The sequence below is a fragment of the Heterodontus francisci genome, chromosome 7, assembly GCF_036365525.1.
Source record: "Heterodontus francisci isolate sHetFra1 chromosome 7, sHetFra1.hap1, whole genome shotgun sequence".
NCBI classification, from domain to species: Eukaryota; Metazoa; Chordata; class Chondrichthyes; order Heterodontiformes; family Heterodontidae; genus Heterodontus; species Heterodontus francisci.
The window spans coordinates 15,032,932-15,054,843 of NC_090377.1; the positions used below are offsets into that span (position 1 = coordinate 15,032,932).

The window sequence follows — 21,912 nt, forward strand, 5'->3', positions numbered from 1 at the left end:
CCTTGTCCATTCACCCTGCCAACAATCACTGGTTGGCACATGAAGAGTCAACGGGGTGAGGTATGGGCGAAGGGTGACTGACCGCTGTGGGTTTGCAAGGAATAAAGGAGCTTTGGGAGGGAAGCAGGTTACAAAAGGGCCTGAAGGGCCTGTACTGCGCTGTAATGTTCTATGTTCTATAGTGTAGGTCAGATGGTGTCACAGGTCGGCGCAACATCGAGGGCTGAAGGGCCTGTACTGCGCTGTAATGTTCTATGTAATGTTCTATGTTCTAAAAAGAGGCAAAGGACAAAAGCAAAATAACTATCTAAGTAATTTTGGGGACAGTGTGCCTTTAAAGAGCTGGGAGGAGCTAGGCGATGCAGACTTGCATATGTTGAAACGTGATCCTAAATAGTGAAGCTGAGGATATTACACTTGAGTTGAATGTAGAAGACGGTGTATCTAGTACATAAAACAGATCTGTAGCATTGAGTGAGAGAGGGGAATAGGGCAAAAAAAGGAAAGGCGGACAAGGGGCGATGTCTCACTTTGGTATCTTCCTGAACGTAAGCAAAGGGAAGGAATTCTTCTCTCGTATTCTACAGGCCACCGGATTCTCCCAACATTCAAGACACAAGGCGGTGCCGTTAAAGAGGACAAAAGATGGGGGAGATGTTGAGATCCTCGTGGGTGACTCATCGCCGGCCGGAGCTCAACCCCAAGGGGCGAAAAACTTGTCTGAAATGCCCGGACCCAGTACTTGGAGCAACCTGGTAGAGTTTTTCTGGAGAGACGGATTCAGCAGAATACACGACATTCAAGTAAGTCAGTGGATCAAAAGGTAAATACAATTTACTGAGCAAAGCCAAAATAGTATGGGATGTATTTGCAGGCACTCCTTGCAGTTTAAAGGGTTCACTACTCCGGCAATTCATTCATTAAGGGGCTTTTTCCCGTTGATGGAAGGTTAAAGTAAATTGAACGGGAGAAAGGCGTTTTTTGAATGTTTTTTTGCCAACAAAGAAACTTCATCAGAGGCGTCCGATTTACTTGAGGAAAAGTTTAAGGAACTTTTGGATGCAGCGCCTGTGAGATTTGTTGCACTTGGGAGCTTGTTTCCCTGCTGCGTGAAGTAATGCAACATCTCACAAAGTTGTTGCAACCCATCACTAGTGTTTTATTATAAAAACAAGAAATGCTGGAACCACTCAGCAGGTCTGGCAGCATCTGTGAAAAGAGAAGCAGAGTTAACGTTTCGGGTCAGTGACCCTTCCTCAACTTTTCTATCTCCATCTCTGCCAATAGGCTGTCTACTAATATTCATTATAAGCCTGCCCCGGCCATGTTACTCCCTGGCTAGCTCAGTCGGAAGACCATGAGACTCTTCATCTCAGGGTGGTTCGTTTGAGTACTAGGTCGGGTGATAGATGTTTGATAGAGTGCAACTAACCGAGCCACAGCTGATACTGAATCGTAACTGAGTATTTCAACTCCACTCACTTCCTTCAAGTAAAAGGTGTTGCTATGGGTACCCGCATGGGTCCTAGTTATGCCTGTCTTTTTGTGGGATACTCAAACATTCCTTGTTCCAGTCCTACTCAGGGTCCCTCCCTCACCACTTTTTCCGATACGTTGATGACTGTATCGGTGCTGCTTCCTGCTTTTGCCCCAAAATGGAAAACTTCATCAGCTTTGCTTCCAATTTCCACCCTTCTCTCACCTTTACATGGTCTATCTCCGACACTTCCCTTCCCTTCCTCAACTTTTCTATCTCCATCTCTGCCAATAGGCTGTCTACTAATATTCATTATAAGCCCGCCGAGTCCCATGGCTACCTTGACTACACTTCCTCACACCCTGTTTCCTGTAAGGACTCCATACCTCATACCAGAAATAGGCAGTAACCTAGGGGCTAAAAAGAGTGAGGAAATTAAGGATAGTGATATCAGTTGAGAAAAAATATTGGAGAAACTTGAGGGACTAAAATCTGACAGGTCCCCGGGACCAGATGACCTACATCCTAGGGTTCTAAAAGAGATAGCTTCAGAGATAGTGGATGCGCTGGCTATGATTTTCAAGAATTCCTTAGATTCAGGGATGGTCCTGTCAGATTGGAAGTTGGCAAATGCTACGATGCTTTTCAAGAAAGGAGGTAGAGAGAAAACAGGGAAATACAGGCCAGTTAGCCTAACATCAGTCACTGGGAAGATGCTGGAAACTATTATTAAAGAAGTCTTAACAATGCACTTGGAAAAGCATAGTATGACTAGAACAAGTCAGCATGGTCTTACTAAAGGGAGATCCTATTTGACAAATGTATTCGTTTTTTGTGGAAGTAACTAGTAGGGTAGATAAAGGGGAATCAGTAGATGTAGTATACCTGGATTTCCAAAAGGAAATCGATAAGGTGCCACATAAAAGGTTAATGGGCAAGATAAGGGTTCATGGTGTTGGGGTTGGGGGTAATATATTAATGCGGATAGAGGATTGATTAACAGACAGGAAGCAGAGAATGGGCATAAGTGGGGCATTTTCAAGTTGGCAGGCAGTGAATAGTGGGGTGCCGCAAGGATCAGTGCCGGGGCCTCAGCTATTTACACTCTATATTAATGACTTGGATGAAGAGACAGAGAGTAATGTATCTAAGTTTGCTGATGATACAAAGCTCGGTGGAACGGTAAGCTGCAGGGAGGATGTAGAGAGGCTGCAAAGAGATATAGACAGGCTAAATGAGTGGGCAACAAGATGGCAAATGGAGTATAATGCAGGGAATTGTGAAGTTGTTCACTTTGGTTGTAAAAATAGAAAAGCAGAATATTTTAGAAAAAGTGTGAAACTGATAAGTGTTGATGTTCAGAGAGACTTGGGTGTACTCATACAAGGAACGCACAAAGTTAACATGCAGGTGCAGCGGGCTATTAGGAAGGTAAATGGCATGTTGGCCTTTATTGCAAGGGGATTGGAATACTGGAATAAAGAAGTCTTACTAAAATTGTACAGGGTTTTGGTGAGACTGCACCTGGAATACTGTGTGCAGTTTTGGTCTCCACATTTAAGAAAGGATATACTTGCACTGGAGACGGTGCAGTACATATTTAATAAATTGGTCCCTGGGATGAGGAGGTTGGCCTATGATGAGAGGCTGAGTAAATTGGACCAATATTCTTTGGAGTTCAGAAGAATGGGAGGCGATCTAATTGAGACATATAAGATTCTGAAAGGGCTTGATAGGGTAGAAGCTGAGAGATTGTTCCCACTGGTCAGGGAATCTAGAACATGGGGACATAGTCTCAGGGTAAGGGGTCAAGCATTCAGGACTGAGATGAGGAGAAATTACTGCACTCAAAGGGTGAATCTTTGGAATTATCTACCCCAGATGGTTGTGGATGTTCCATCATTGAATACTTTTCAGGCTGGGATAGATAGAATTTTGGTCTCACAGGGAATCAAGGGATATGGGGAGCGGGCAGGAAAGTGGAATTGAAGCCCAAGATCAGTCAGGCTCGATGGGCCATATGGTCTACTTCTGCTCCTATTTCTTGTGTTCTTGTGCTCTGGTATCCCATTCTCCCAATTTTCCATCACTGACACATCTGTTCTGATGATGTAACCTTCTATAACAGCGCTCCTGATATGTCTTCCTTTTTCTACAACCAAGGATTCCCCCCCCCCCCCACTGTGGTTGACAGGGCCCTCAACTGTGTATGACCCCTTTCCCACACTTCTGCCCTCACCCCTTCCACCCCCCCCACCAGAACTGCCACAAGGTTCCCCTTGTCCTCACTTTCCACCCACCAGCCTCCACATCCAAAGGATCATCCTCCGCCATTTCCACCACCTCCAGCGTGATGCCACCACCAAACGCATCTTCCCTTCCCCTCCCCTGTCAGCGTTCCGAAGGGATTGTTTCCTCCATGACACCCTGATCCACTCCTCCATCACCCCCGACACTTCGCCCACTTCCCACGGCACCTTCCCCTGCAATCGCAGGAAGTGTAATACCTGCCCTTTTACCTCCTGTCTCCTCACCATCCAAGTCTCCAAACACTCCTCCCAGGTGAAGCAGTGATTTACTTGTACTCCCTTCAATTTGTTATACTGTTTGCCGCTTACAATGCGGTTGCCTCTACATTGTGGAGACCAAACGCAGATTGGGTGACTGCTTTGCGGAGCACCTCCGCTTAGTTCGAAAGCATGACCCCAAGCTTCCGGTCGCAAGCCATTTCAACACACCACCCCTGCTCTCATGCCCTCATTTCTGTCCTTGGCCTGCTGCAGTGTTCCAGTGAATATCAACGCAAGCTCAAGAAGTAGCACATGATCTTTCGATTAGACACTCTACAGCCTCGCGGACTGAACATTGAGTTCAACAATTTCAAAGCATGATTGGCCTTTATTCATATTTTTTCTATTTTTTGTTATTTTATTTTTTTTTAACCATGACTGTTTTTTTCATGTGGACAGAGTTGTTCATTACTCTGCCAATAACACTCTCTCTGGACTAATGTTTTGTCTTTCACCACAAGCATACGAACATACAAATTAGGAACAGGAGTAGCCACTTGGCTGTTCAAGCCTGCTCCGCCATTCAATAAGTTCATGGCTGAACTGATTACTCCACATTTCCACCTACCCCGGATAACCGTCCACCTCCTTGCTTATCAAGAATCTATCTACCTCTGCATTAAAAATATTCAAAGACTCTGCTTCCACCGCCTTTTGAGGAAGAGAATTCCAAAGACTCACAACCCTCTGAGAGAAAAAGTTTCTCCTCATCTCTGTTTTAAATGGGCAACCCCTTATTTTTAAACAGTGACCCCTAGTTCTAGATTCTCCCACAAGGGAAACATCCTTTCCACATCCATCCTGTCAAGACCCCTCAGGATCTTATATGTTTCAATCAAGTTACCTCTTACTCTTCTAAATTCCAGCGGATACAAGCCTAGCCTGTCCAATCTTTCCTCATAAGACAGCCTGCCCATTCCAGGTATTAGTCTAGTAAACCTTCTCTGTACTGCCTCCAACACATTTACATTCTTCCTTAATTAAGGAGACCAGTACTGTACACAGTACTCCAGATGTGGTCTCACCAGTGCCCTATAGCTGAAGCATAACCTCCCTACTTTTGTATTCAATTCCCCTCACGATAAACGATAACATTCTATTAACTTTCCTAATTACTTGCTGTACCTGCATACTGACCTTTTGTAATTCATGCACTAGGACACCCAGATCCCTCTGCATCTCAGAGCTCTGCAATGTCTCACCATTTAAATAATTTGCTTCTTTTTTATTCTTCCTGCCAAAATGGACAATTTCACATTTTCCCACATTATCCTCCATTTGCAAGGTCTTTGCCCACTCATTTAACCTATCTATATCCCTTTGAAGCCCCCTTATGTCCTCTTCACAAGTTACTTTCCTACCTATCTTTGTGTCATCAGCAAATTTAGCAACCATACCTTCAGTCCCTTCATCTAGGTCATTTATATAAATTGTAAAAAGTTGAGGCCCCGGCACAGATCCCTGTGGTATACCACTCGTTACATCTTGCCAACCAGAAAATGACCCATTTATGCCTACTCTCTTTTTCCTGTTAGCTAACCAATCTTCTATTCATACCAATATGTTACCCCCTAAACCATCAGCTTTTATTTTCTGCAATAACCTTTGATGTCGCACCTTATCAAATGCCTTCTGGAAATCTAAGTACAATACATCCACTGGTTCCCCTTTATCCACAGCACATGTAACTCCCTCAAAGAACTCCAATAAATTGGTTAAACTTGATTTCCTTTTCACAAAACCATGTTGACTCTGCCTGATTACCTTGAATTTTTCTAAATGCCCTGCTATAACGTCTTTAATAATAGCTTCTAACATTTTCCCTAAGACAGATGTTAAGCTAACTGGCCTGTAGTTTCCTCTTTCTGTCTCCCTTTTTGAATAAAGGAGTTACATTCATATCACAAAGAGCATTAACACGCTTTTTGCCTTTGCCCCATGACAGCTTTATTTAATCTCTCCTGCCCTCTGCCCTATCACACACCTTCTCTTTTGTTTTCTTCCCCATCAAACTACACCCCCTCCCCTTCACTTGCTTAAAACCTAATTCTTTTCTAACCTTTGCCAGTTCTGATGAAAGGTCACAGACCTGAAATGTTAACTCTGCTTCTGTCTCCACAGATGCTGTCTGACCTGCTGAGTATTTCCAGCACGTTCTGTTTTTATTACTGAGTCATAATTTCTGGGTTCAAGTCCCACTCCGGGGCTTGAGCACAAAAATCAAGGCTGTCGCTCCAGTGGAGTGCTGCACTGTTGAAGGTGCCATCTTTCAGTTGAGATGTTAAACTGAGGCCCCATCTGCCCTCTCAGGTGGATGTAAAATATCCCATGGCACTATTTTAAACTGCTGTCCTGGCCAATATTTATTCCTTATTCAACATCACAAAAACAGATGATCTGATCATTATCACATTGCTATTTATGGGAGCTTGCTGTGCGCAAATTTGCCACTGTGTTTCCTATGTTACAACAGTGACTACACTTCCAAAGTCCTTCATTGTCTGTAAAGCGCTTTGAGACATCCCAGTGGTTGTGAAAAGCGCTGTAGAAATGTAAGTTTTTTTTTTGTGAGGTTGCCAATTTTGCACTTTTCCTCTCCCCTCCTTGTCATTTCTCTCCTTGCAGGCTGCTGGGTTTCTGTGCTTGGAGGGTTTGCTCAGTTTCTCAACAATTCTCTGTGATTCAACAGCACCTTTCCTGTCATAAGAAGTTGCCTCAGGTCATCTGCATTCACACGCTGCTCCTCCCTCTTCTAGTATGAGGGATCAACTGACCATAGCTCGCTTCCTGGTTTCTACATCCTCGAACCTTAGTTAGAATGAACAGTCTCTTTCTTTTCGTTTGGGATTACTTTCACAGCAACGCAGGTTCTTGGAACAAAAGATCCAATCTAGAAACACATCACAGTTCAGAGTGTTGAAGACTTGCTCTGTTCAAGGCCTCTCATCTTCTATCCTACTTAAACTGAAGAACATCCATAACTTAGCTGCCTGTACCCTAACTCGAACCAAGTTTCATTCACCATCACCCCTATGCTCGCAGAACTACCTTGGCTCCTGGTCCAGCAATGCCATTATTTATTTATTTTTTTTTTAATTCTCTTCCTTGTTTAGAAATCTTTCCATGCCTTGCGCCCTCCCTATCTCTATAACCTTCAATCCTGGCCTCTTGCACATCTCCGATTTGTTTTGGTGGTCATTCATTTAGCTGCCTAGACCCGAGGCTCTGGAATTCCTTCCGTAAGCCTCTCTTGTCCTTTTGAGATGCTCCTTAAAATCTATCTCTTTGACCAAGGTTTTGGTCATCTATCCAAATATCTCCATATGTGGCTCGGTGTCAATTTTTGTTTGATAGCACTGCTGTGAAACGCCTTGGGATGTTGTACTATGTTAAAGGTGCTATATAAATGCAAGCTATTGTTATTTGGCTCTGGGAACAGGGAATGAAAATAGTGTTGTGTTAAACTACTTTTATGTTGACCTTTAGATGGGTGCTTACATTGCTAATTCCCATTTTGATTTTTGCAGTCTTCCTTGGTGTCGATCTTGAGGTTAGCCAGCCACTTTACACTGGAGCTATCTATCCCCAGGTGCAAAAGACCCGGAAACCAAGGGTGCACAAGACTTGCATGGCCAGCATAAAAGGAACAATAGGTAGCAACTACAACAACAATTTACATTTATATTGCTCCGACAACTTACTAAAAAAATCCCAAGGGCCTTCTCAAATGACAATACTTGACACAAAGCCACATAGAAATATTAGGACAGGTGGTCAAAGAGGAACATTTTAAGGCACCTCTTAAAGGAGTAGAGAGGTTTATAGAGGGAATTCCCTGCCAATGGTGGCACAGTGAAAATTGGGCATGTGCACGAGGCCAGAATTGGAGGAGTGCAGAGATTTTTGAGTTGTAGAGTTAGAGGAGGTTACAGAAATAGGGAGCAGCAAGGCCATGGAGAGATTTGAAAACAAGAATTAGAGTTTTAAGATTCCGGAATTTGTAGACGGAGAGCCAATGTCAGTCAAAGAGCACAGGGATGATGGGCAAATGGAACTTGGTATAAGTTAGGATACAGGCAGCAGAGTTTTGGATCAGCTCAAGTTTACAGGCTGGTGAAGTTTCTTACTAACATTCCAATGAATATATTTTCTTTTTAATTGTAGCTCCAGCACACACAGCAATATGGCAAGATCTTTAAATCGCGCTTTGGACCCCAGTTTGTTGTCTCCATTGCTGATCGGGACATGGTGGCACAGGTGTTGAGGGCAGAGGGCAGGACCCCTCAAAGGGCCAACATGGAGTCATGGCAGGAGTACAGACAATTACAAGGAAGGGCTACGGGACTGATATCTGCGTAAGTAAAACCTGGTAGGTGCCAGTTGGTGGCTGTTTTCAGAGTGGAAACAGACTGGGGAGTAATGATAGACTTTCAAGTTAAGCAGTTAGGGGCAGATGGTTCAAATGATACTGAAGTAATGCAATGCTTGTGACTGATGTTTATCTTTAATATGCAAGTTTGTTGTCTTGCCCCTTCTGAGGCAGTGACTTCACAGGAACTAGCAGTTCATCATTCATTCATTCAGCATTCATTGAAGTGTGAGTGTACTGTTAATTTCAGCAGGCTGTTCAACTGTGGGAAGAAGCATCATCACAAGAAGCCCAGGCCCACCTTACTCAATGTATGGATACTTTCCAAGAGGACTCAGTAGTTAGAAATTAGAGGGAATCATCTCTTCCCGCCACCACGTTCCTCACTCCAGCGCAAACTTCAAAGACATTTGAGCCAACTGTAATGTCTCATCATGAGAACAGGAAGAGGCAATTTAGTCCCTCAAGCCTGTTCTGCCATTCTGCATTCTCCCAGTTTCTCCGTCTCCGACGCATCTGCTCTGATGATGCTACCTTCCATGACAGCGCTTCTGATATGTCTTCCTTTTTCCTCAACCGAGGATTCCCCCCCCACTGTGCTTGACAGGGCCCTCAACAGTGTCCAGCCCATTTTCCGCACCTCTACCCTCATCCCTTCCCATCCCTCCCAGAACCGCGACAGGGTTCCCTTTGTCCTCACTTTCCACCCCATCAGCCTTCATATCCAAAGGATCATCCTCCACCATTTCCGCCACCTCCACCGTGATGCCACTACCAAACGCATCTCCCCCTCCCTTCCCCTGTCAGCATTCTAAAGGGATCGTTCCGTCCGCAACACCCTGGTCCACTCCTCCATTACCCCCGCCACCTCTTCCCCTTCCCATGGCACCTTCCCCTGCAATCGCAGGAGGTGTAATACCTGCCCATTTACCTCCTCTCTCCTCACTATCCCAGGCCCCAAACACTCCTTTCAGGTGAAGCAGCGATTTACTTGTACTTCTTTCAATGTAGTATACTGTATTCGCTGCTCACAGTGTGTTCTCCTCTGCATTGTGGAGACCAAATGCAGACTGGGTGACCGCTTTGCGGAACACCTCCGCTCAGTCCACAAGCAGGACCCTGAGCTTCCGGTTGCTTGCCATTTCAACACTCCCTCCTGCTCTCATGCTCACATCTCTGTCCTGGGATTGCTGCAGTGTTCCAGTGAACATCAACGCAAGCTCGAGGAACAGCATCTCATTTATCGATTAGGCACACTACAGCCTGCCGGACTGAATATTGAGTTCAATAATTTCAGAGCATGACGGGCCCCCCATTTTACTTTCATTTTTAGTTCTTTTTTCTTTTTTATATAATTTTTTTTTTTGTGCGTTTATTTTATTTTATTTCATCTTAGTTTGTTCAGTTTGCCTACCCACTGTTTTTTTTTTCATGTTTGTACTTGCTGCTGTTCAATTTTCAGTCTATCTGTACTAATGCTTTGTCTTTCAAAACATCATTAACATATTGTTTGCCTTTGCTCCATGACCTTCTGGTCAGCTATTCTGTGACCTTGTCTACACTTTCTTCTTTGTTATCTCTTGTCCCAACTCCGCTCTACTTGTGAATAACCTTTCACATTTCTAATATTTGCCAGTTCTGATGAAGGGTCACTGACCTGAAACGTTAACTCTGCTTCTCTCTCCACAGATGCTGCCAGACCTGCTGAGTATTTCCAGCATTTCTTGCTTTCATTATAGGTCGGCACAGACTCGGTGGGCCGAAGGGCCTGTTTCAGTGCTGTATCTCTCTATGACTGTATGACTCTATGAGATCAGGCTGATCTGTGACCTAACTCCATATATCCACCTTGCCCCATATCCCTGAATACCTTTTTTGGCAAACATCAATCTACCAATCCCAAATTCAAAATTAATAATGGATCTAGCATCAACCAGTTTACAGAAAAGAGTTTCAAACCTTTATCATCCTTTGCATGTAGAAGTGTTTCCTAACTTCATTCCTGAAAAGCCTGGCACAACATATTTAGGCTACATACCTTAGTCCTAGACTCCCCAAAGGATGAGTTTGCATTTATTGAGCACATGCGATGCACTGGAGTGCCAGCTAAAATGTTTACACTCTTAAAAAAAGCTGAAAGGCAAGATTGCTACCCACTGAGTCACAGCTGACAGAAAAAAGTCAGCTGTTCCACTGTGAACCAGGAATCTATTGTAACAGTCCATGAGGTGTCTCGTGTGCTCCCCTTGTGTTAGAACTGAGTAAGTGGTCCCGGGCAGAAACCATTCTCACCCCAACAATGCACCGGAAGGTTAACCCTAGGGAAGCAACAGTAACTCAACTCATAAAATGCCCATGGGAGTTAGAATGTTAGAAGAATTTTGGGTATCAGGAAAGCAAGAAAGACTTGCATTTATATAGTGCCTTTTAGGACATCCCAAACCCCTTTCCAGCCAATGATGTACTTGAGAAGTATAGCCACAGTTGTAATGTGGGCAGACAGATTGCACATTGGAGAGGGTCCAGAGAAAAGTAGCAGCAATAATTCCGATCTCAAAACATTTAAGCTGTGCGGACTGGTTGTAAAATTAATCCTCTGCCAGCCTCCTCCGCACAGGTGCCAAATTTCCTTTTAAAAATTGGTCCCTTTATGCCACCTGCACAACTGTCTCAATGACATCAACTGCTGACAGTGAGAAGAGCAAGTCCTGGTGTCCTGACCAATATTTATCCCTCTGTAAACATTCCTAAAAACAGATTATTTTGTCATTATCACATTGTTATAAGTGGGAGCTTGCTAATTATCTGTTGTGTTCCCTACATTACAACAGTGACTACGCTTCGAAAGTAGTTCAATTGCGGTAAAATGCTTTGGGATGCCCTGAGGTTGTGAAAGGTGCCATATAAATGCAACTCTTTTCCTTTCCTCAATTGGCATCCACATTCCAGCATGTTGTTTCCCTAGGGTTAACCTTCCGGTGCATTGTTGAAGTGAGAATGGTTTCTGCCTGGGACCACTTACTCAGTTCGAACACAGGAGACACCTCATGGACTGTTACAATAGATTCCTGGTTCACAGATTGATCAGAGATAGGACCCCTAGCAGTTTGATATTCTCCTTCTGTCGTGCATGGCATTGAGGCCAATCTCATCAACCTTGCCATTGTCCCAGATAAGGAGCAAGCTTTAATCTAGTACTCTTCTGGTCTAAAATAAAAACACAAAGTGCTTGAAATACTCAGCAGCTCCAGCACCATCTGTGCAGAGAGAAACAGAGTTAATGTTTCAGGTCTGTGACCTTTCACCAGAACTCTACTGGTCTGCCTGGCTCAGGGTCACTCCAGGCAGTGCATTTACACTTTGAGGCAACAAGGGACTTGCCATCATCTTCTGAAGGTAAATTGAAGTCATAATACAGGCAAGTGACTGCTGCTCGACATTGCTTAGCGTAAGTAATACTTCAAGTCCCTTTTATGACCATATCTAGATTTAGGTCCATTCATGACCCAGAAATTCTCCTCCCTTTTGTGCTGGTTTCGAACACCAGGGGATGTAAGTTTAAATGTTAGGAGGGAAGTCAGAGGAATCTCTCGCCCACAGGGTGATTGATTGAGTTAGTGAATATGTTAGCAAGGAAGGTCATTGAAGTAAAGCATATCAGTAGATGCAAGAGGCGGGTGATGTTCCTGTGGAGGGAGAAGGGGTTGGAGGATGTGGTGAGGTGAAGTTGGTGTATCAGAAAGGGGAAAGTTTGTTGGGCTCCTTTCCTTCTGCGCAAACTCTGGTTTTTGCTGGCTGATGAGACTGCTGTTAATTTCAGAGAGGGCGAGGAGTGGCTTAAAATGAGGAATGTGCTGAAACAACAGCTCCTGAAGCCCAAGGATGTGGCCATGTTTTCAGAAGGAGTGACAGATGTCATCGCCGACCTGATCAAAAGGATGAAGTACGTAAAGGTGCAGGAAGGCGCCTCGGAGACCATAACTGACGTGAACAACTTGTTCTTCAAGTTTGCAATGGAAAGTAAGATCCTTTGCATGCCACTGGATCTCTTAACCCAGGGTTTTCCCATCTAATGACTCACTTTATCCATTCATTGCCTGGCATGGATCTGAAATCAGGTAGACTGGGAAATCCCAGGTTCAACCTTTGGTCTGTTCTGTAGCAGTTGAACTGGGAAAGGATGGTTGAGGCGGTGGGGTCTACCGTCAAACATAAGAAATAGGAGTAGGCCATTTGGCCCTTCGATTCTGCCCTGCCATTCAATAAGATTGTGGCTATTCTTCTTCCTCAGCTACACTCTATTCAAAAAAAGGGTGTAAAAAAAAAGTCAGACTTCGGTGGTGGGGAAAGCTTTGGGAAACGATAATCTAAGACTAAAGTAAGTCACTTGGGCAAATGTGGATTAATTAGTGAAATCCAACACAGATTTATTAAAGGCAGATCGTGTTAAACTAAAATAAAAGCAAAATACTGCGGATGCTGGAAATCTGAAATAAAAACAAGAAATGCTGGAATCACTCAGCAGGTCTGGCAGCATGTGTGGAAAGAGAAGCAGAGTTAACGTTTCGGGTCAGTGACCCTTCTTCGGAACTGACAAATATTAGAAAATGTCACGGGTTATAAGCAAGTGAGGTGGGGGTGGGGCAAGAGATAACAAAGGAGAAGGTGTAGATTGGACAAGGCCACATAGCTGACCAAAAGGTCATGGAGCAAAGGCAAAAAATATGTTAATGGTGTTTTGAAAGACAAAGCATTAGTACAGAATAGGTGTTAACGGACTGAATATTGAACAGCAGCAAGTGCAAACATGAAAAAAAACCACAGTGGGTAAGCAAACTGAACAGACTAAGATGAAATGAAATAAATGCAAAAAAAAGGTTGTAAAAAATGTAAAAAAAGAAAAAAAAGAAAAAAGAAAAAACAACTAAAAATGAAAGTAAAATATGGGGCTGTCATGCTCTGAAATTATTGAACTCAATGTTCAGTCCGGCAGGCTGTAGTGTGCCTAATCGGTAGATGAGATGCTGTTCCCCGAGCTTGCGTTGATGTTCACTGGAACACTGCAGCAATCCCAGGACAGAGATGTGAGCATGAGAGCAGGGGGGAGTGTTGAAATGGCAAGCAACCGGAAGCTCAGGGTCCTGCTTGTGGACCGAACGGAGGTGTTCCTCACTATCCCAGGCCCCAAACACTCCTTTCAGGTGAAGCAGCGATTTACATGTACTTCTTTCAATGTATAATACTGTATTTGCTGCTCACAATGTGGTCTCCTCTACATTGGGGAGACCAAGCACAGACTGGGTGAACGCTTTGCGGAACACCTCCGCTCGGTCCGCAAGCAGGACCCTGAGCTTCCGGTTCCTTGCCATTTCAACACTCCCCCCTGCTCTCATGCTCACATCTCTGTCCTGGGATTGCTGCAGTGTTCCAGTGAACATCAACGCAAGCTCGAGGAACAGCATCTCATCTACCGATTAGGCACACTACAGCCTGCCGGACTGAACATTGAGTTCAATAATTTCAGAGCATGACAGCCCCCCATTTTACTTTCATTTTTAGTTGTTTTTTCTTTTTTCTTTTTTTTTCTTTACATTTTTTACAACCTTTTTTTTGCATTTATTTCATTTCATCTTAGTTTGTTCAGTTTGCTTACCCACTGTGGTTTTTTTTTTCATGTTTGCACTGGCTGCTGTTCAATATTCAGTCCGTTAACACCTATTCTGTACTAATGCTTTGTCTTTCAACACACCATTAACATATTTTTTGCCTTTGTTCCATGACCTTTTGGTCAGCTATGTGGCCTTGTCCAATCTGCACCTTCTCCTTTGTTATCTCTTGCCCCACCCCCACCTCACTTGCTTATAACCTGTGACATTTTTTATATTTGTCAGTTCTGAAGAAGGGTCACTGACCCGAAATGTTAACTCTGCTTCTCTTTCCACAGATGCTGCCAGACCTGCTGAGTGGTTCCAGCATTTCTTGTTTTTATTTCGTGTTAAACTAACTTGATTGAGTTTTCTGAGGAGGTAACAGAGAGGGTTGATGAAGGTAATGCAGTTGATGTGATGTACATGGACCTCCAAAAGGCATTTGCTGAAGTGCCACATAACAGGCTTGTCAGCAAAGTTAAAGCCCATGGAATAAAAGGAATAGTGGCAGCATGGAATTGAAGTTGGCGGAGTAACAGGAAACAGAAAGTAGTGGTGAATTGGACTGGAGGACGGTATATAGTGGCGTTCCCCAGGGATCAGTACTAGGTTCACTGCTTTTCCTGATCTATATTAATGACTTAGACATTGGTATGCATGGCACAATTTCAAAATTTGAAGATGATACAAAACTTGGAAGCATTGTGAAGTGTGAGGAGGATTGAGATAGACAAGAGGACAGGATAAACCTTTCAGGACTGAGATGAGGAGAAATTTCTTCACCCAGAGAGGGATGAGCCTGTGGAATTCGCTACCACAGAAAGCAGTTGAGACCAAAACATTGTATGTTTTCAAGAAGGAGTTAGATATAGCCCTTGGGCCTAAAGGGATCAAAGGGTATGGGGCGAAAGTCGGAACAGGTTACTGAGTTGGATGATCAACCATGATCATAATGAATGGCGGAGCAGGCTCGAAGGGCCGAATGGCCTACTCCTGCTCCTAGTTTCTATATTTCTATGTAGACAGGCTGGTGGAATGGGTGGACAGGTGACAGATGAAATTTAAATCAGAGAAATGTGAAGTCGTATATTTTGGTAAGAAGAAGGAGGAGAAACAATATAAACTAAAGGGTGCAATTTTAAAGAGAGGGCAGGAACAGAGAGATCTGAGGGTATATGTGCATAAGTCATTGAAGGTGGCAGGACAGGTTGAGAAAGTGGTTAAAAAGGCATACAGGATCCTGGGCTTTATAAATAGAGGCACAGAGTACAAAAGCAAGGCAGTTATGATGAAACTTTATAAGACACTGGTTTGGCCTCAGCTGAAGTGCCAATTCTAGGCACCACACTTTAGGAAGGATGTGAAGGCTTAGAGAGCATGCAGAAAAGATTTACGAGCATTGTTCCAGTGATGAGGAACTTCAGTTATGTGGATGGATTGGAAAAGCTGGGGCTGTTCGCCTTAGCAAAGAGAAGGTTGAGAGGAGACTTGATAGAGGTGTTCGAAATCATGCGGGCTTTAGACAGACTAGATAGGGAGAAACCATTCCCATTGGCAGAAGGGTTGAGAACCAGAGGACACCGATTTAGGTGATTGGCAAAAGAACCAAAGACAATATGAAGAAAAGCTTTTTTATGTGGCAAGTGGTTAGGATCTGGAATGCACTGCTTGAGAGTGTGGTGGAGGCAGATTCAGTTGTGGCTTTCAAGAGGGAATTGGATAGGCATTTGAAGGGAAACATTTTTCAGGGCTACGGGGAAATGGCGGGTGAGTCAGACTGGTCATTGCTCTTGCAGAGAACCTGCATGAGTTTGATGGGCCAATTAGCTTCCTTCTGTGCTGTAACCATTCTGTGATTCTACCTTCCCCAAATCTTTTGATTCCCTTAGTATCCAAAAGTCTATTGATCTCTGTCTTGAATATACTCAACGACTGAGCATCCGCAGCTCTCTGGAGTAAAGAATTCCAAAATTCACATCCCTTTGAGTAAAGAAATTGCCCCTCATGTTAAGTTGGTCAAAGTGTCCCTGGGAAAGGGATACTACATATCAAGCATCGTTCCACCCCCCAATCTCAATGCTATCGAGGGTCTCTTGTGTTCTTGTGGATGTTGAGTGCGGATAGGAACAAATTTGGCTGTGATGCAATTTCCCCTCTGCCCCATGGTCATGGATCCTGCGGCAGGTTCCCTATTGAAGAATAGCCTTTTGCTGTGGCGCAGTGGTTAGCACCGCAGACTCACAGCTCCAGCGACCCGGGTTCAATTCTGGGTACTGCCTGTGTGGAGTTTGCAAGTTCTCTCTGTGTCTGCGTGGGTTTTCTCCGGGTGCTCCGGTTTCCTCCCACAAGCCAAAAAACTTGCAGGTTGGTAGGTAAATTGGCCATTATAAATTGCCACTAGTATAGGTAGGTGGTAGGGAAATATAGGGACAGGTGGGGATGTGGTAGGAATATGGGATTAGTGTAGGATTAGTATAAATGGGTGGTTGATGGTCGGCACAGACTCGGTGGGCTGAAGGGCCTGTTTCAGTGCTGTATCTCTAAACTAATCTAAACTAAACTAAACTAAACTTAATTGCTGATGTTTGACTGTTGGCGAGGGAACAAGTGTGAAGGACCCAGAGCTTGAAAGCACAACAGTTAGCTTTGGAGAGGAAAGTACTTGGAAGCAATATTCACAGAATTATACTGCACAGAAAGAGACCACTCAGTCCATCTTGCCTGTGCTGGCTCTCAGAAAGAGCTCTCTGATCAGTCTGCTCTTTCCCCATAGCCCTGCAAATTTTCCTTTTCAAGTATTTATCCATTTTCCTTTTGAATATTATTACTGAATCTGTTTCCATTGCCCTTTTCAAGTAATGCATTCCAGATCACCACAAATAGCTGAGTTTAAAAAAAAACTTACTTCTCACCTCACTTCTGGTTCTTTTACCAGTTGTCTTAAATCTGTGACCTCTGGTTACTGACCCTTCTGCCACCGGAAATAGAGTAAATCAGAAGAAACTGTCAAACCCCTTCATGATTATGGTCACCCTATGAAATTACTTCTCTGCTATAAGCATAATAGTCCCAGATTCTCTAACCTTTGCACATAAGAAAAGCCAAGAGTATGATGGAATACTCTCCACTTGCCTGGATGGGTGCAGCTCCAACAACACTCAAGAAGCTCGACACCATCCAGGTCAAAGCAGCCCGCTTGATCAGTAACCCATCCACCACCTTAAACATTCAGCCTCTCCAGCACTGGCACACTGTGGCTATAGTGTAGCATCTACAAAATCACGGCAGCAACTCACCAAGGCTTCTTAGACAGTATCGCCCAAACCTGCAACTTGTATCACATACAGCTGCAGGTGCATTGGAACAGCACCACCTCTGAGTCACACACCCATCCTGACTTATATTGCTGTTCCATCATTGTCACTGGGCCAAAATCCTGGAACTCTCTCCCCAGCAACACTGTAGGTGTACGTGCAACACTGTGGGTGTACGTACACCACAAGGACAGTTCAAGAAGGCAGCTCACCATCACCTTCTGAGGGCAATTAGCATTGGCCAATAAATGCTGGCTTTGCCAGTGACTCCCACATCCAATGAACGAATAAAATAAAAAATCTTTAGGATGAGATATAAAACCAAGGCACTGTCAGCTTGCTGAGGTGAAACCAGAAGATCTCATGATACGATTGAAAGAGTAGAGCTTTCTCCTGCTGTTCTGGCCAACGTTTCCTCGTTCAATCACCAGCACAAGACAAAGAGACACATTAGCTTGTCATTCATCTCATTTGCTGTTTGAGGGATCTTGCTGCTGCAGCTTGGTTGTCATGTTTGCTACAAAACAAGAGTTGCTACGCTTTGAAATGTTATAAACTGGAATGCACTGCCTGAAAAAGTGGTGAGCACAAAATCGAAAGGGAATTAGATAAATACTTACAAAGAAAAAAGTTATTGTAGAGCTATGGGGCAAGAGCAGGGTAGGAGAGTGGGACAAATTGGGTAGGCCTTTCAAAGAACCAGGAGTAGGCCATTCAGCCCATCGAGCCTGCTCCATCATTCAATTACATCAATGCAACATTCCCGCACTATCCCCATATCCCTTGATGTCATTAGTATCTAGATATCTATTGATCTCTGTCTTGAACATGCCCAATGATTGAGCTTCCACAGCCCTCTGGGGTAGAGAATTCCAAAGATTCACGACCCTCTGAGTGAAGAAATTCCTCCTCATCTCAGTCTTAAATGGTCTACCCCTTATTCTGAGACTATGTCTCCAAGTCTCAGACTCACCAGCCAGGGGAAACATCCTATCCACATCCACCCTGTCACGCCCTGTAAGAAGTTTGTAAGTTTCAATGAAATCACCTTTCATTCTTCAAAACTCTAGTGAATACAGGTCCAGTTTCCTCAATCTCTACTCATAAAGACAATCCTGCCATCCCAGGGCACAGCATGAGCAGAGTGGGCCAAATGGCCACCTCCTGGGCTGTAAGATTCTATGTTTGTAAAGCACTTTGTGACATATTTAGGATATAAGACGGTATTCATGTATCACATGTGATACTGTGCAGGAATGTGGGAAAAGCCCAGGCAATAGAACAAAGAACAAAGAACAGTACAGCACAGGAACAGGCCATGCGGCCCTCCAAGCCTGCGCCGATCTTGATGCCTGCCGAAACTAACACCTTCTGCATTTCCGGGGCCCATATCCCTCTATTCCCTTCCTATTCATATATTTGTCAAGATGTCTCTTAAACGTCGCTATCGTATCTGCTTCCACCACCTCCCCTGGCAGCAAGTTCCAGGCACTCACCACCCTCTGTGTAAAAGACTTGCCTCGCACATCCCCTCTAAACTTTGCCCCTCTCACCTTAAACCTATGTCCCCTAGTAACTGACTCTTCCACGCTGGGAAAAAGCTTCTGACTATCCATCTGCCATTTCTCCCAAGTCTCCAACCGATCTATATCCTGCTGTATCCTCTGACAATCCTCATCATTATCCGCAACTCCACCAACCTTTGTGTCGTCCGCAAACTTACTAATTAGACCAGCTACATTTTCCTCCAAATCATTTATATATACTACAAACAGCAAAGGTCCCAGCACTGATGCCTGCGGAACACCACTAGTCACATCCCTCCATTCAGAAAAACACCCATTCATTGTTACCCTCTGTCTTCTGTGACCGAGCCAGTTCTGTATCCATCTTGCCAGCTCACCTCTGAACCCTGTGTGACTTCACCTTTTGCACCAGTCTGCCATGTGGGACCTTGTCAAAGGCTTTACTGAAGTCCATATAGACAACATCCATCGCCCTTCCCTCATCAATCATCTTCGTCACTTCCTCAAAAAACTCAATCAAATTAGTAAGACACGACCTCCCCTTCACAAAAACATGCTGTCTCTCGCTAATAAGTTCATTTGTTTCCAAATGGGAGTAAATCCTGTCCCGAAGAATCCTCTCTAATAATTCCCCTACCACTGACGTAAGGCTCACTGGCCTATAATTTCCTGGATTATCCTTGCTACCCTTCTTAAACAAAGGAACAACATTGGATATTCTCCAGTCCTCTGGGACCTCACCTGTAGCCAATGAGGATGCAAGGATTTCTGTCAAGGCCCCAGCAATTTCTTCCCTTGCCTCCCTCAGTATTCTAGGGTAGATCCCATCAGGCCCTGGGGACTTATCTACCTTAATGCTTTGCAAGACACCCAACACCACCTCCTTTTTGATAATGATATGACTGAGACTATCTGCACTCCCTTCCCTAGGCTCATCATCCACCAAGTCCTTCTCTTTGGTGAATACTGATGCAAAGTACTCATTTAGCACCTCACCCATTTCCTCTGGCTCCACGCATAGATTCCCATCTCTGTCCTTGAGTGGGCCAACCCTTTCCCTGGTTACCCTCTTGCTCTTTATATATGTATAAAAAGCCTTGGGATTTACCTTAATCCTGTTTGCCAATGACTTTTCATGACCCCTTTTAGCCCTCCTAATAATTCTAGGTTCTGAAATTACAGTGTGTTGAAGACTGTCAATGAATGGGCAGAGAAAATAACTGCAGTTTATTTTTAATCCACAAATCACATGTAGAATCATAGAATGATACAGCACAGAACGAGGCCATTTGGCCCATCCTGTCTGTGCCAGTACTTTGAAAGAGCTTTGCATTAGACCCATTCTTTGCTCTTTCCCTATAGCCCTACAAATTTTGTCTTTTTCAAGTAAATATCTAATTCCTTTTTAAAAGTTACTATTGGATCTGCTTCCACCACATTTTCAGGTAGTACATTCCAGACCATAACAACTCACTGTGTATTTTTTTAAACGTATTTTCCTAGTCTCCTCACGGGAGTGTAATCAGACAAACTCTTAACACCGAGCCACAAAAGAAGGTGGCCAAAAACTTGGTCAAAAAGGTCAGTTTTAAGGAGCGTCTTAACTGAGGGGAGAGAGGTGAAGAGATTTAGGGAGGGAATTCCAGAGCTCGGAATCTAGGTGGCTGAAGGCATGTCCAGCTATGGTGAAGCGATGAAAATGTGGGATACTCAAGAGGCTAGAATTGGAGGAGTGCAGGGATCTCAGAGGGTTGTAAGGCTGCAGGGTGTTGAGGCCACGGATAGATTAGAACACAAAGATGAGAATTGTAAGGATGAGACTAGGTTGAACCGACGTGGTAGTTAAATCAGGAGAGGGTGCTTCTATTAAATTTCTAAATTCCCGACCTTACTGTGGTGACGACCCTATCCTTTCTACATTCAGGTGTTGCCACGATCCTTTTTGAAACTCGGCTCGGATGTTTAGAAAATGAGATCTGCCCAGAAACTAAGAACTACATGGAAGCCCTGGCGCTCATGTTCAGCATGTTCAAGACCACCATGTATGCAGGGGCCATTCCCAAGTGGCTCCGGCCTTTCATCCCCAAACCTTGGAATGAGTTCTGCCGATCATGGGATGGACTTTTCCGATTTAGTAAGCATCATCGCTTTTCTAGTGACTGTAAACCTTTTGCAATCTATTGGCAGTTCACCTGCTCCTTCAGGTATTGTAGCTCTTGTTAGGGTTAAGAGGCAAATAATTCTGAGTAGCAAGAATTGGTTCTGCCTCTCTCTCTGGAAAGGAGGAGACTTCGAGATGATTTAAGGGTAACTTAAGTATTCACGTAAGAAATAGGAAGAGTAGGCCAATCAGTCCTTCAAGTCTGCTCTGCCTGTCAATAAGATGATGGCTCATCTTCATCAACTTCATCATCCCATATTATCCCCATATCCCTTGGCATATTCCTTGACTCCTTTAATACCCAAAAACCTATCAACCTCAGTCTTGAATGTACTCAGCGACTGAGCAGCCCCAGCTCTCTGGGGTAGAGAATTCCAAAGATTCGCAACCCTTTGAGTGAAGACTTTTCTCCTCATCTCAGTCCTAAATGGCCAACTCCTTATTCTGAGACTGTGAACCCTAGGTGTGAACCTCGCAGCCAGGGGAAACATCCTCCCAGCATCTACTTTGTCAAGTCTCTCAAGAAATCTCTGCACACAAGGTAAAAGTGAGGAAGTCTGCAATGAGGAGGGAATTGGGAGTGGGAACTTCTTCCAGTCAAAGCATAGTAGAGTGGAGAATAAGTTACTGGGGGAAGACTATTGAAATCAACTGCATTAAGAGGTCATTAGAGTTCTGGAGTGACAAGGTGGATTGAGGGTTGTGATGAGAAGATCAATCCTTCTATCAAAAAAACCCCCCAGTTTTTTTGGGCCTATTCACCTTTTTCCTTTCTGAAAAGTCGTTGTGTTCTCTTATCCACCAGCAATCTATGGTAGCCAGATTTTGAAGTTTCACGGAATTTGCC

At 44.1% G+C, this 21,912-nt stretch overlaps 1 protein-coding gene across 1 annotated transcript in view; it reads left to right on the plus strand.

The window, feature by feature from the left end:
• Positions 1 to 521: 521 nt before the first annotated feature.
• cyp27c1 (cytochrome P450, family 27, subfamily C, polypeptide 1) overlaps positions 522 to 21,912 on the plus strand; it is a 39,438-nt gene continuing 18,047 nt past the window's right edge. The window contains exons 1-4 of the mRNA XM_068034477.1: positions 522 to 803; positions 8,212 to 8,402; positions 12,237 to 12,436; positions 20,829 to 21,038. Of these exons, the coding sequence (XP_067890578.1) occupies positions 522 to 803; positions 8,212 to 8,402; positions 12,237 to 12,436; positions 20,829 to 21,038 (883 nt within the window). The remainder of the gene's footprint in view (positions 804 to 8,211; positions 8,403 to 12,236; positions 12,437 to 20,828; positions 21,039 to 21,912) is intronic.